Source organism: Phaseolus vulgaris, chromosome 6 (genome assembly GCF_051622355.1).
Source record: "Phaseolus vulgaris cultivar YP4 chromosome 6, ASM5162235v1, whole genome shotgun sequence".
NCBI classification, from domain to species: domain Eukaryota; kingdom Viridiplantae; phylum Streptophyta; class Magnoliopsida; order Fabales; family Fabaceae; genus Phaseolus; species Phaseolus vulgaris.
The window spans coordinates 6,865,736-6,877,728 of record NC_143503.1 but is presented as its reverse complement, the minus strand read 5'-3'; the positions used below and the strand labels follow the sequence as shown (position 1 = coordinate 6,877,728).

Below are 11,993 nucleotides of genomic sequence, written 5' to 3'. Positions count from 1 at the left end.
CTGAGGTCTTGTCTGTTCGTGACAACACAGCAACTGGGAAGGCAGGTACCTCAGCACGTCCTGCTTCACCTACCTCCCCAAATGCTTCTGTGCCACTCCTAGGAGATAAGATTTTGTGCAGCTGTGCTGTTAAGATTACACACACTGAAGCGGGATCTTCTCTCATTAAATATGTCCTTACTCGAGATAAGATTCTCGTAACAAAAGTTGTTATCGCAAGAGGTAACCTAGAGACACTCTATAAAAGAGACTCAAGAACCTTGGTTACGGTACGTTGTTTTTAACGCTTGGCTAACACTTTACTAAGCATTAAATTAGATACTTCATGTTTATTATAAGTCCTGTACTGACTTGATCGTCGGAGTGCGATTGGCCATTAGGGCGCCCTCTGACTCAACAGGAACAACCAGACATTAAGGAAAGCACGAGTTCCACCACAAGGCAGACGGAGTCCAAGCTCGCCCGAGAGGTCTACCGACGACCAGGTCAACTGGCAAGAACAATAATCGTCCTAGTCGCGGTTCCATCAGAGAAGGTTGGCCTCAACTCGATGTACCCTTGTACTTCCACTTGATCTCCCGCGAAACCGACCAAGCACCCATCGTATGGCCTCAACTAGTCAAGAGATAACTGCAAATTGTTGAACATTGTCCAAAACATCATGTCAGCCCTTGATCGATCAAGACTCTATGCACCTTTCTTCCTATGTTGACAACAAATATCACCATCGGATCATCCTCGTGAAGAACCACGCCTTCCAAGTCGAAGCTGGCAAAGCAGAGAGTGGGATCTGGGGGATGATCAGATCTTCCGCCCTCCAGGGACATCACTGCGAGCGCGTATCGCTTACGCTTGGAAGCAGAGCTCCCTTCTCTAGAAAATCCTCCCGAGATGGTGCTCAGCTCTCCATGGACCAATGTCTCATGCGCTTGGTCCCTGATGGCAACTTCTCCCTTTGGCTCTTCTTGGTCAGTCTCAAGATACTCCTTCAGGAAACCTTCTTTCACCAAGCTAACTAGTTTGTGAGCGAGAGCTATACACCACTCGACGTTGTGCCCAAATGCCATGTAGAACTCGCACCGAACATCTTTTCGTGATCCCAGAATTCCAGTCGGTCTTCTGGGGAAACTTCAGCTTGTCCACTACCCTTGGCATGCTTAGAAATTCCTTATATGATACTTAGAACTTGGGTCAAGTTACCGACTCCTCCCTAGCCTTCGTCTTAGGTTCGTTTCTCTTGGCTACGTACGATATGTACCTTGAGTGTGTTCTCTTCAAGGTTGAGGTATCATGAACCTGCAAGGGTCGGGCTCGGCTGCTTTCTGTAGGCCTAGGTTTCCTTGAATATGAGCTGTTATTCTTCCTGGCCACTACCTCCTCTGCTTCAATGTGGGCAACAACTCGTTCTCGTATCTCGGAAAATGTCTCCGCCGGATTTTTGTCCAGTGAATCACTGAATGGTCCTGCTGCGATCCCTTGTTTGAAAGTGGGGACCATCACATCTTTATCATGCGTTTGGAGTCTTACTGTAAGCGCCCAGAATCTATTCAGATAATCCTTCAACAACTCTTCCTCCCTCTGCCTTACGTTGAAAAGATCATACAACTTAGGAGGCTTAACTTGGTTGACAAAGAACTAGTCTCTAAACAATCTGGAGGACTGAGCAAAAAAGGTGATGTGACCATCGGGAAACCCACTGAACCATTGTAGGGTTACACTTGTAAAAGTACTCGTGAACATCTTACAGCAGATGACATCCGTTCCTCCAAAGACAATCATCTAAGCATTGAATGCCATGAGATGATTTTTAGGGTCCTCTCTCCTTGTGAAAGAGGCAATCTTTGGTGTGATGTAATGAGGTGGCACAAGCTCATCCATGATCGCCTGTGAAAATGGCTTGGGACTATCTCTCAAAGGCAAGTTTAAACCTCGTTCCCTAGTGGAACGTCAGACACGTTGGTGTAGATTTCTATGTAAGTCCCCATTGGACTTGCGCAATTCCTCATTGGCTACCCGGGAGGCCTCGATCTCTGCTATCAGCCGATTCTGAGTACTTGCTAGCTTACTCTCGGATCCTTTCTTGCTCTTGTTTATACTCCTCGTTGGTCTCCTAGAGAGCCCTCATGGTCTCCATGAGTTGTTGTAAGGTGGGGGCATCGCCGGTTGACCTGGATGGAGAGCTTCGCTTCTGTTCTGTCTCCTTTGGTTGCACTGAAATGTGGCTCCGTTGGGACAGAGGGGGCTCTACCTGTTGATCACACTCCGATGATCAAGTCAGTTAGAGCATACGAAAATAAGTAATCAATTTCAGTCTAAGTATTCTGAAACAACGTACCTTTACCAGGGGTCTCAAGCCCCTTTTATAGTTATCCCCTTAACAACCTTATCTCATAAGAATACAATCTCAACTGAAAGCATAACAGAAACAATATTTTGCCTACAAACACCTTTAATCATGATGCTAACAGCAAAAGAGAATCTCGTGCACCTTTATTCTTAGATGCTCATCATATAACTAATATCTCCATATATTCAATTTAATAACTTTATGCGTATATTTATTTAACTAAGAGCTCTGTATATATTCACATATATTATATTCTAACAAATTAATATATATATATATATATATATATATATATATATATATATATATCGACATATAACTTAATATATATATCGACTCGACATATATATTTAACTAACAACTTTATATTAATTTATGACCAAATTTATTATCTTTTCTATTTTTAATTATTTTCTGTCGGACTTACCAATGAAACTGGATCAATTTATATATTTAAAATATTTATTTATTATAAATTTTAATTTCAATAACATAAAAATAAGCATTTATTAAGTAAGGTAAACAAGTAATGTTGTTTTATTAAAGTTAGTGGAAATATAATTGTACCTCTAGAATATTATTAAAATTTACATTAAAGTTATAAAAAATTATATACTAGAAAGTAATAATAAAATTATTTTTGTATTAAGTTTTATAATGTTATAGTTATATAATAAGTATACCTTCTAATTTCTAATAAATAAAAAATAAAATTATAATACAATATATACAAATATTTATAAATATCTTTAATTTTATTTGAAAAATCATAATTGTAGATATGTAATGAAATTATTTCTAGCTTCTTTTAATGACAATGGAAATTTAAAAAAAGTATTAATAAATATAAATATATAAAGTATAAAAGAGGCAAAAGAAAAATTGTAACATTATTAAGAGTTATAGCTTTAAAACATATATATGATTTTATTTAGTTTTCAAACTCTGCGCTCTCACTTGTGTTTATCAAAATCTGACAATCCTCGGTAATTAGGGTTTGCATCCTCCAACTCTGAAGTTGCAATAGCAGAGAATGGGGCGCAAAGAGAAGGCGAAAGCTAAGGCAATAGAGGAGAACGGCGATAACCATTTTGGCGGCGCTTCCACGCCGTCTCTCGTCTTCAGCAGCGACGACGACGACGCCAACCAAGATCTCAGCCTCAAGATCGTCGAAAAAGCCATGCGAATTCGAGCAGCCAAGCGCGCCGCCCCAAACGATAATGTTTCGTCTTCCCAGACACTCGAACTCTCTGTGGCCCGAAACGTCGGCGTTTTGGATGTGCCCAGCGCAATCGCTGATTCTGAAGTGACGGAGAAGAAGAAAACAACTAAGTTGAAGATTGAGACTGGGGATCAAAGGGTGAGCCTTATTCCCTGTTTGTCTCATTCCATTTTTTGGATAAGAAAACTTGATGTTTTATTCTATTTGTTGTTATTGTTGAACTTCCTTTTGGTTTAATCACCCATACGCTCCTTGTGATTACAACACTGTTTTAGTCAAAGAGTTTCTGATTAAATTGAAATTTGAAACAACTGATAAAAGTGGAGCACAAATAATGAAGTTTTTATCTTAAAAAATGCAACTTTTACTTTCCCAAGTCTTTGGTGTAATATAATCTATTTCACTTGAAATAAAGGTTTAAAATTGCGTTGTGGTTGCAGCTTTGTCACTGATCTTGATATTGTGAAAATTGTGGTAAATGCGGTGGCGAAACTGTGGTCGTGGAAACATTGATAATGTTGCCAAAATCGCTATTTGCAGACCCATTTTTGAAACCTTGCCTAAAATATATTGTTTTTGTGAAATATTATCAAATTCAAATTTCCACTTGGACTACCACGTTTATGATAATGTTTGTTTGAAAAATGTATTTTTTGTCTTCTTTAGGTTGTTATAGCCAAAATTGCTATTGCAGACCCATTTTTGAAACCTTGCCTAAAATATATTGTTTTTGTGAAATATTATCAAATTCAAATTTCCACTTGGACAACCACGTTTATGATAATGTTTGTTTGAAAAATGTATTATTTTGTTTTCTTTAGGTTGTTATAGCCAATGAACATGAGACGGAGGAGATCATCAAAGATATTGAGAATCATGAGTCTGTGGAAGGAGGTGCAGTTCAGTTAGGCGACAATATGGTTCTGCGAAAGTTGCTTGTGAGTTGAAATCTTTAATATGAAATAACATTTTGAAAATACTACTGTCTATGAGTAAGGGTAGTCGGGTATATCATATCACTCTGTGTTTCTGTTCTATCAGCGGGGTCCGAGGTATTTTGATCCACCAAACAGTAGTTGGGGAGCGTGTTTCAATTGTGGCGAGGAAGGTCATGCTGCTGTGAATTGTTCAGTGGCAAAGCGGAAGAAGCCATGCTATGTTTGTGGTGTTTTGGGACACAATGCAAAACAATGTACTAAGGTACGTCTTATTACCAATTTTCCATCTTTTTATTGGTATATGACGGTTATTGAGATTTGCATTATGTTCCTGCAGACACAAGATTGTTTTATCTGTAAGCAAGGTGGTCACCGTGCTAGAGACTGTCCGGAGAAGCACACAAGTACTCCCAGAAGCATTGCAATTTGCTTAAAGTGTGGAAATTCTGGGCATGATATGTTTGGATGCAAGAATGATTATTCACTGGATGATCTTGAGGTTGTTCTGTTCATTCTCCTGCTTTTCTTTTACTGGAAGTTTGAAATTTTTGGGTGAATTTGCTTAAAAAATAGTGACTTGCACTGTATCTGAATTGCTAAGTTACTGACTGTTTGTCTCTTTCTTCTGTTTAATTAGGAAATTCAATGTTATGTCTGCAAGAGACTTGGCCACTTGTGCTGTGTCAATTCTGATGATGCAACACCAGGAGAAATTTCTTGTTACAAATGTGGTCGGTTGGGTCATACAGGTTTGGTATGTTCTACTTAATGGCTTTTTGGTCTTGCTTTATGCCCTTATGCATAATCTAGGCTACTCTTCCTGTGTGACTCTCTTAGTGGGGGGAATTTGTTTATTTATTTTTTCTGATTGTCATTTTTTTAATACTAGATCCACCAGGATGTTTGCAAGATTATTTTTTTAATGGAAATAAATGTGCAAAAAACTTATCAATGAAAGTTAAAATAGCCTGAAAATATTCAAACATTACTTTCGAAATTACTTGTTAACATGTATGCAATGAAGAACAGATGACAAAAAGCCTTATTGAACTTCCTTTACTCCCTTCAAAATATGAAGTTGTTCTTGCATTCTTTTGATAGCAATTTTAACCAAAGAGGACAACGTCTTAAGCTATAGTACTAGGTAATATATGATTGTTGGAGAAGGGACAAGTGATTTTATATACTGTCCGTCTCATCTATAAGCAGCAATGGCTCTATTTTAAACGTTTAAAGATTTTCAGGTCTTGAAACTTAGAGCTAGCATATATAAATTTACGTGTTAATTGATGCAGGCATGTTCAAGGTTGCAGGATGAGATTGCAAGTGGAGCGACACCTAGTTCATGCTTCAAATGTGGTGAAGAAGGTCACTTTGCCCGGGAGTGCACAAGTGCTGTAAAGGTACATTTCGGCATATTTATTGACTGACTATTGTTTCTTTAAATTATTATAGCTGTTTACTTTTTGTTTTTATTGTTGGTCTGAGTATCTTGTGGCTTAGAGTAAGTAGTTTTATGGCTGCTTTGCTTTCCTCCGCAGACAGGAAAGAGGAATCGTGACTCATCACGCACAAAAGATAAAAGACCCTATAAAGAAAATGATTACATAGGAAATAGATCAGCACCTAATGATATGGGTGTAGCTCGAAGAAAGAAACGATCTCCTGCAGAAGAAAGAGGAGGCTTTTCTCTTCCCAAGAAATCAAAGAGTAGAGGTGGCTGGATGCAGGAGCATCCTGCCGAAGAAAGAGGCTTTACAACTCCAAAGAAATCCAAGAGTAGAGGTGGCTGGACAACGGAGCATCCTGCGGAACATAACGGCTATACAACTCCTAAGAAATCCAAGAGTAGAGGTGGCTGGACCACAGAGCATCCTGAAGAATTCTTTCCTCCCATGGCCACAAGGAACAGCTATAAGTTTTCAGGGTCACCATATTCCAGAAGCACTAAAATTCATTCCTTTGGTAGTGGAAGTCATACTCCAAGTTATAAATCTTCTAAGGTATGGACTGTTCATCAGGGAACCCCTATGTCCCAAGTTTCAGCTTGGTCAAATCATCATAGGTTTTCAACATCAAGGTTTGGAAACTCTAGTACTGGAGGGCATGGTAGGAATTACAGCCAGTGGCAGTGATCGTGTATGCTGGATTATGTCCTGTGCCATTCCTTTTGTAAACTTGTAAAACAACGTCCGCTAGTTTTTGTGGTAATTCCTACCTGTTAAGTTATCTGTTTTATGTTACTGTAGTAATTCTTTCAAATTTATGGATTTGTTTAAGTGTGCTACGTGTTGAACTTCATTTTTGTTTGTACCACACTGCCTGAGTCAAGGGGAATAGTATACTATGATTTGAACGTAATACCTTTTGGCTCTTCTACAGTTATCTTTTGAAAAGAGCAAATAAATCCTGCTATGATTTAAGGCGTGTGGTCACAATAAACTTTTATTTACAAAAGGCTAATTCCAGCAACGTCATACTTTTTGCCCATGTAGTATGGCAATTTCAGGCGTGTGTTAGGATGCTTGCAATTGATTTTTTTTTCTCTCGTTACAATTGTTTCCATTTGAAAGGGGTTAATCTGATGGTGTGTGCCTTCATTGCTGAATTGTTTCTTGGAGTTTTGAGAGGATTGCGGAAGCTTGATGGAGGGAATGAAACAAGGATGACTTCAATGGAGCTATGGATTCTTTGAAGATGCACAAAGAGTAGGGAGAGTGATTAGTTAGACCATATCACTTGGGGAGGTGAAAAAGAAGACCAAAGATGTCTATCCTATAGATGTTTAGACAAGAGAGTGAGTAGGCTAACAATTTGACAACATAACACTCTAAAATTGATCTTATCAATTCATGAGTCAAGCACCTTAATTTAGAGAAGAGAAGACTGAACATTTTGGAGTTAAAATTTAAATAAAACTCTCCAATGAGAAGGTGTCATGCTTTTCATGTTTAGCTCACATCTTCCATGCTAAATCCTCTCCACTCCTAGGTTGCCGTGTGGATGTCCATGTGTTCCATACCATGGTAATTTTCATCCTCTAATATACCCTAAACGTTTTAGGTTATATTGGGTTCAAAGAAGTCTAATTGTTACCCTAACTAGTCACTTTTAATTCTAACTAGATCTATTTTACTATTGACTCATACAAGTCCAAAAATCTGTTACTTGGCCCAAATATTTGATTTGTTTCTTCCTGCACTAAAATATGTTCTTCTGGCACTCATACAAAACTTGAAAATACTTTTTTACCCTTCTTGTGCCACCTCCATATTTAGGATTATATAATTCATAATGGTATTCTGAATTATATAATCTGGAAGTTTGGATTTGATAGTAGCTTATGGGTTATGTAATCCAGATACGTATTTGAAAAAAGGCTTCCAGATTACAAAATCCAGAAGTTAGAAAAGACTAATCATATATATGATTACATAACCCAGATTTGATAATAGCTTCTGGTTACGTAATCCAGATACTAATCATGTATCTGAAGAAAAGACTTTCGAATTATGTAATTCGGAAGCTAATTACGAATTTGAAAAATGATTTTTGAATTACGTAATCCAAAATATTACATAGGGACATTTTTGGGAAATACAAAATTTATGGAGGTGGGAGAAGAATATATGGAGGTGCAGGAAGAAACAATCTTATTTTATGCTATTAGACCCAATCATGAAATCCTAAACAACTTAATACAATTTATTTAAGCTAAAGTTGATCCAAATGTTGACTAGTCAGCCGAAACTCAGTTTTTTTGTGTTCTTCTAACTAAAGCTTTAGTTTATGTTTTGATGAGTTGGAACTATTCTTGGATATATACATTCCTTCATCCTAGAGTTGTCCTCTTAGTTGGACCTACAAAAGTTCAATTAAACCTATATTTACAAATAAATTCATAAACAACCTCTAGGTCTTCATCTTCCTTATTATGTGGTTCCTTATTATGTGGTTGTGTGTCATTGGGGCTCTACCATCATAATTTATACTATTTTTAAAAAATATTTTTCGTTTATATAATTTTTGTATGATTGTATCCTTTGTATAGTCACGTTGTAGTAACTGCATTTGCATTTGTGATAACTGATGTACTGTTTGTGATAACTGATTTAGTAAATGTGTAGTTAACTGTTTTAGGTGTAAAATAATATTATGTTTTTTTGTTTGTGATAATTGTTATGTTGGTAACTTTTTTTCAATTATGTAATGAAAAATATATGTAAGGAGGGGATGGTAATGCGCCTGGCCGTCGCGCATAGACCCGCCTTGTGTTTGATCCATAAAATGCGGATCGGATTGGCCCTCCCTGTGTAAGGAATGTAGACTCATTTCACTGGCCCGTCACGTAAAGAGGTAACTCGCAGGCATGCGAACCAGCCCTTATAAGAATATTTTTTTTCAAAAATTAAAATTTCATTAAATATCTTAAAGGTCAGACTCGAATGCTCTCCTTAGGCCTAGACTACCTTAAAAACGAGCTGCCATGCTCCGTGGCCACAACCTCCTCTGTATTGATATGGGCAACAACCTGTTGTCGTATCTCGAAAAATGTCTCCGTCGAATTTATGATCACCGAATTAGTGAACATCCTTGCTGCAATCCCTTGTTCGAAAGCGGTGACCATCACATCTTCATGATGGGTCTGGAGTAAGAAGTGCCCAAAATCTATTCATCAACGACTCCTCCTCCTTCTGTCTCACGTTGAATAGGTCACACAACATTGGAGGCTTGACCTGGTTGATAGAGAACTGTTCTCTAAACAGTTTGGAGAACTACGCAAATGAGGTGATGTGGCCATCGGGAAGCCCACTGAATCACTGTAGGGTTGTACCTGTGAATGTGCTCATGAATATCTTGCACTGAATAACATCCGCTCCTCTGGAAACAATCATCTGGGCATTGAATGTCGTGAGATAATTTTCATGATCTTCCACCCTTGTGAAAACAATCTTAGGCGTGATGTAGTGTGGTGGCACAAGCTCAAGTAGAACACGCTGATGTAGATTTTTGCGCAAGTTCTCATTGGTCTTGCACAATTCCTCGTTGACTACTCGGGAAGGCTCTATTTTTGCCATCAGTTGATCCTGCAGAAGCACCTGCTCAGCTCGGGATTTTGCTTGTAGCCTCTCTTGCTTGTTTTTAGCTTGCTGGATCCGTTCGTGCTCTTGTTTGTACTGCTTATTGGCTTTCTAGAGATCCCTCATGGTCTCCTTGAGTTGCTGTAAGGTGTGGACATCACTTCCTTCAGATCCCGATGGTCCCTGCCTAGTGTTCCTCATCACATTGGAAGGCTTTAAACACGAATGTGGGTGAAATCAGATTTTATCAGGCCCCATGGTGGGTGCCAAATATTCTCGCCAGTTGACTCTCGCAGGTTGACTTGGGTGGAAAGCTCTGCTTCTAACCTGTCTCCTCTAGATTTTGTTCTGTGTCTTCTCATTGCACTGAAATGTGGCTCTGTTGGGAGAGGGGGTTGTACTTATTGATCACACTCCGACGATCAAGTTAGCGAGAACATATAAAATAAGATAAGTATTCAGTGTCAGTATAATATTCAGAAACAACATACCTTTTCCTAGGGTCTTAAGCCCCTTTTATAACTACTCTTGTAACAACTTTCACTCACAAGAATATAATCTTAACTGAAAGCGCACGTAAGAAGAAAACATTGTGTCTACAAACATCTTTACTCATGGTACTAACAACAAAAAAGAATCTTGTGCACCTTTATTTTCGGGTGTTATCTACTCACTCAACAACTTTACGTATGTATTTATTTAACTAACAACCATATATATATATATATTAATGCATACACTTATTTATAGGTTAAAATATATATTTAACTGACAACATATTAATATATAACAAAATTTATTATTTTAATTATTTTTCATCGCACTAACCAACAAAACTAGGCCAAACTCATGGCCCACCCTTTGGGCCCAAAAGCCGAGCTGACCATACCCACATGTCTAGACCGAGGTCTCAAGCACTCGAACACTCCTGTCCAATACATAAATGTATAAGAGTATCTTATCAAAATTTTGCTACAAAATATTTTAATGAAGATGAGTAATATTCTAGCTATCCTATTGAAATTTTTTCTTCATATATTTTTTTTATTAACAAATTTAAAATATAAAACTTTACTTTAAACTAAATTCACTCTTTTAGATGATTAAAATAAAATATTTTTTCTTTAGTATATCAAATTTATTTTTTTTAAATTAAATAAAATAAAGATCACACTGCAATAATAGGTAAAAGAGTATGATTTTTTTTGTTAAAAAAATAAAATAATTTTTTTATTTATGCGGGTTAGTGAGCCAATCCGCCCCATCCTGCTGTTGGCGGACTACGAATTATGCAAAACGAGTCAAAACGGGTTAGCAGACTAGATTAGCAGACTAGACTAGAGCAAATGGATACCGCAGAACATGTCTTTGGTGCTGGTTATACTAATAATGATTTTTTATTAATGCAATAGAATGCCTTTACATAGTTAAACATGATTTTCTTTGCCTGTATGTAGCTATTAATCCTTTGTAATATTTTTACTAGTATGATTGCTAATGTGACTTGAAAATTTGCTCTTCTAAATGGATATATATTTTTCTACATTTTTTTTTCAGTAATTTATGTCTTGCTAAATAACATTTTTATTAGGAGATTGCTTGTTTGTTTTGCTAGAAATTACAATAATTGAATTTGGTTTGTTATGTTGTAAGAAAAAATATAGTTGGTGGAGAATTTAGTGCACTTCATAAATTGACTTCCACTCAATTCCTTTTTAAATTTTCAAAATTGTAATTTCGGAAATGAGAATTCAGAATTCAAAAAATACAAAATTCACTTTGGAAATCAGAAAAATGTGTATTGTATTTTATTTGTTTTCCTTTTATATAATAGTATTTTTGTTATTTTATGTAAAAATTTGATGCTGGTTCAAATTTGATGAGGTGCGGGAAGTAATTCTCTTCAGTTTTGGGCGTTACATTGTGAGAAGGATAATCAGCGAAGAATAAAACTTATCTTTTTAATGATTTCTTATATCTCTAGTTATTGTATATTTCGCATTTATAAGGGTGCTTGAAATTAATTTTACACAAGTAATTTTTTTCATTTTAAAAAAATATAATAACTCCAATACTTCAGACTACTTTAATCCTAATCCATTAACTCATAGCAAATATTTTGTTAGTAATGATAAATATTATTTTTTGGCTAATATCTAGACAACATTAATAATTTAGGTGTCTATAAATAACTTTTTGAATATTTAATCAAATAAATAAACGTTTCTTGTAAGTTAAAATCAATGTATAACGTTATTGGTTCACGAAATAGTGCGACATCTTACACTCTACTTATGTCAAACTATATTATTAGTTAAAGTTATCACACTAATAATCATTAAGTGACTTTAGACCAATAGAAACCTGAAACCTAGAACCTAAACGTGACCTATTGACAATAATAT

The 11,993-nt window shown here is 36.6% G+C and overlaps 1 protein-coding gene across 1 annotated transcript; it reads left to right on the top strand.

Annotated features, from left to right (window-relative positions):
- Positions 1-3,231: 3,231 nt before the first annotated feature.
- On the top strand, positions 3,232-6,786 carry LOC137830921 (uncharacterized). Its single transcript, XM_068638333.2, has 7 exons — positions 3,232-3,707; positions 4,391-4,507; positions 4,611-4,769; positions 4,845-5,006; positions 5,145-5,261; positions 5,803-5,910; positions 6,049-6,786. The coding sequence occupies exons 1-7, from the start codon at positions 3,381-3,383 to the stop codon at positions 6,640-6,642; spliced, it is 1,584 nt and encodes a 527-aa protein (XP_068494434.2). The 5' UTR covers positions 3,232-3,380; the 3' UTR covers positions 6,643-6,786.
- The last annotated feature ends 5,207 nt before the right edge of the window (positions 6,787-11,993 follow it).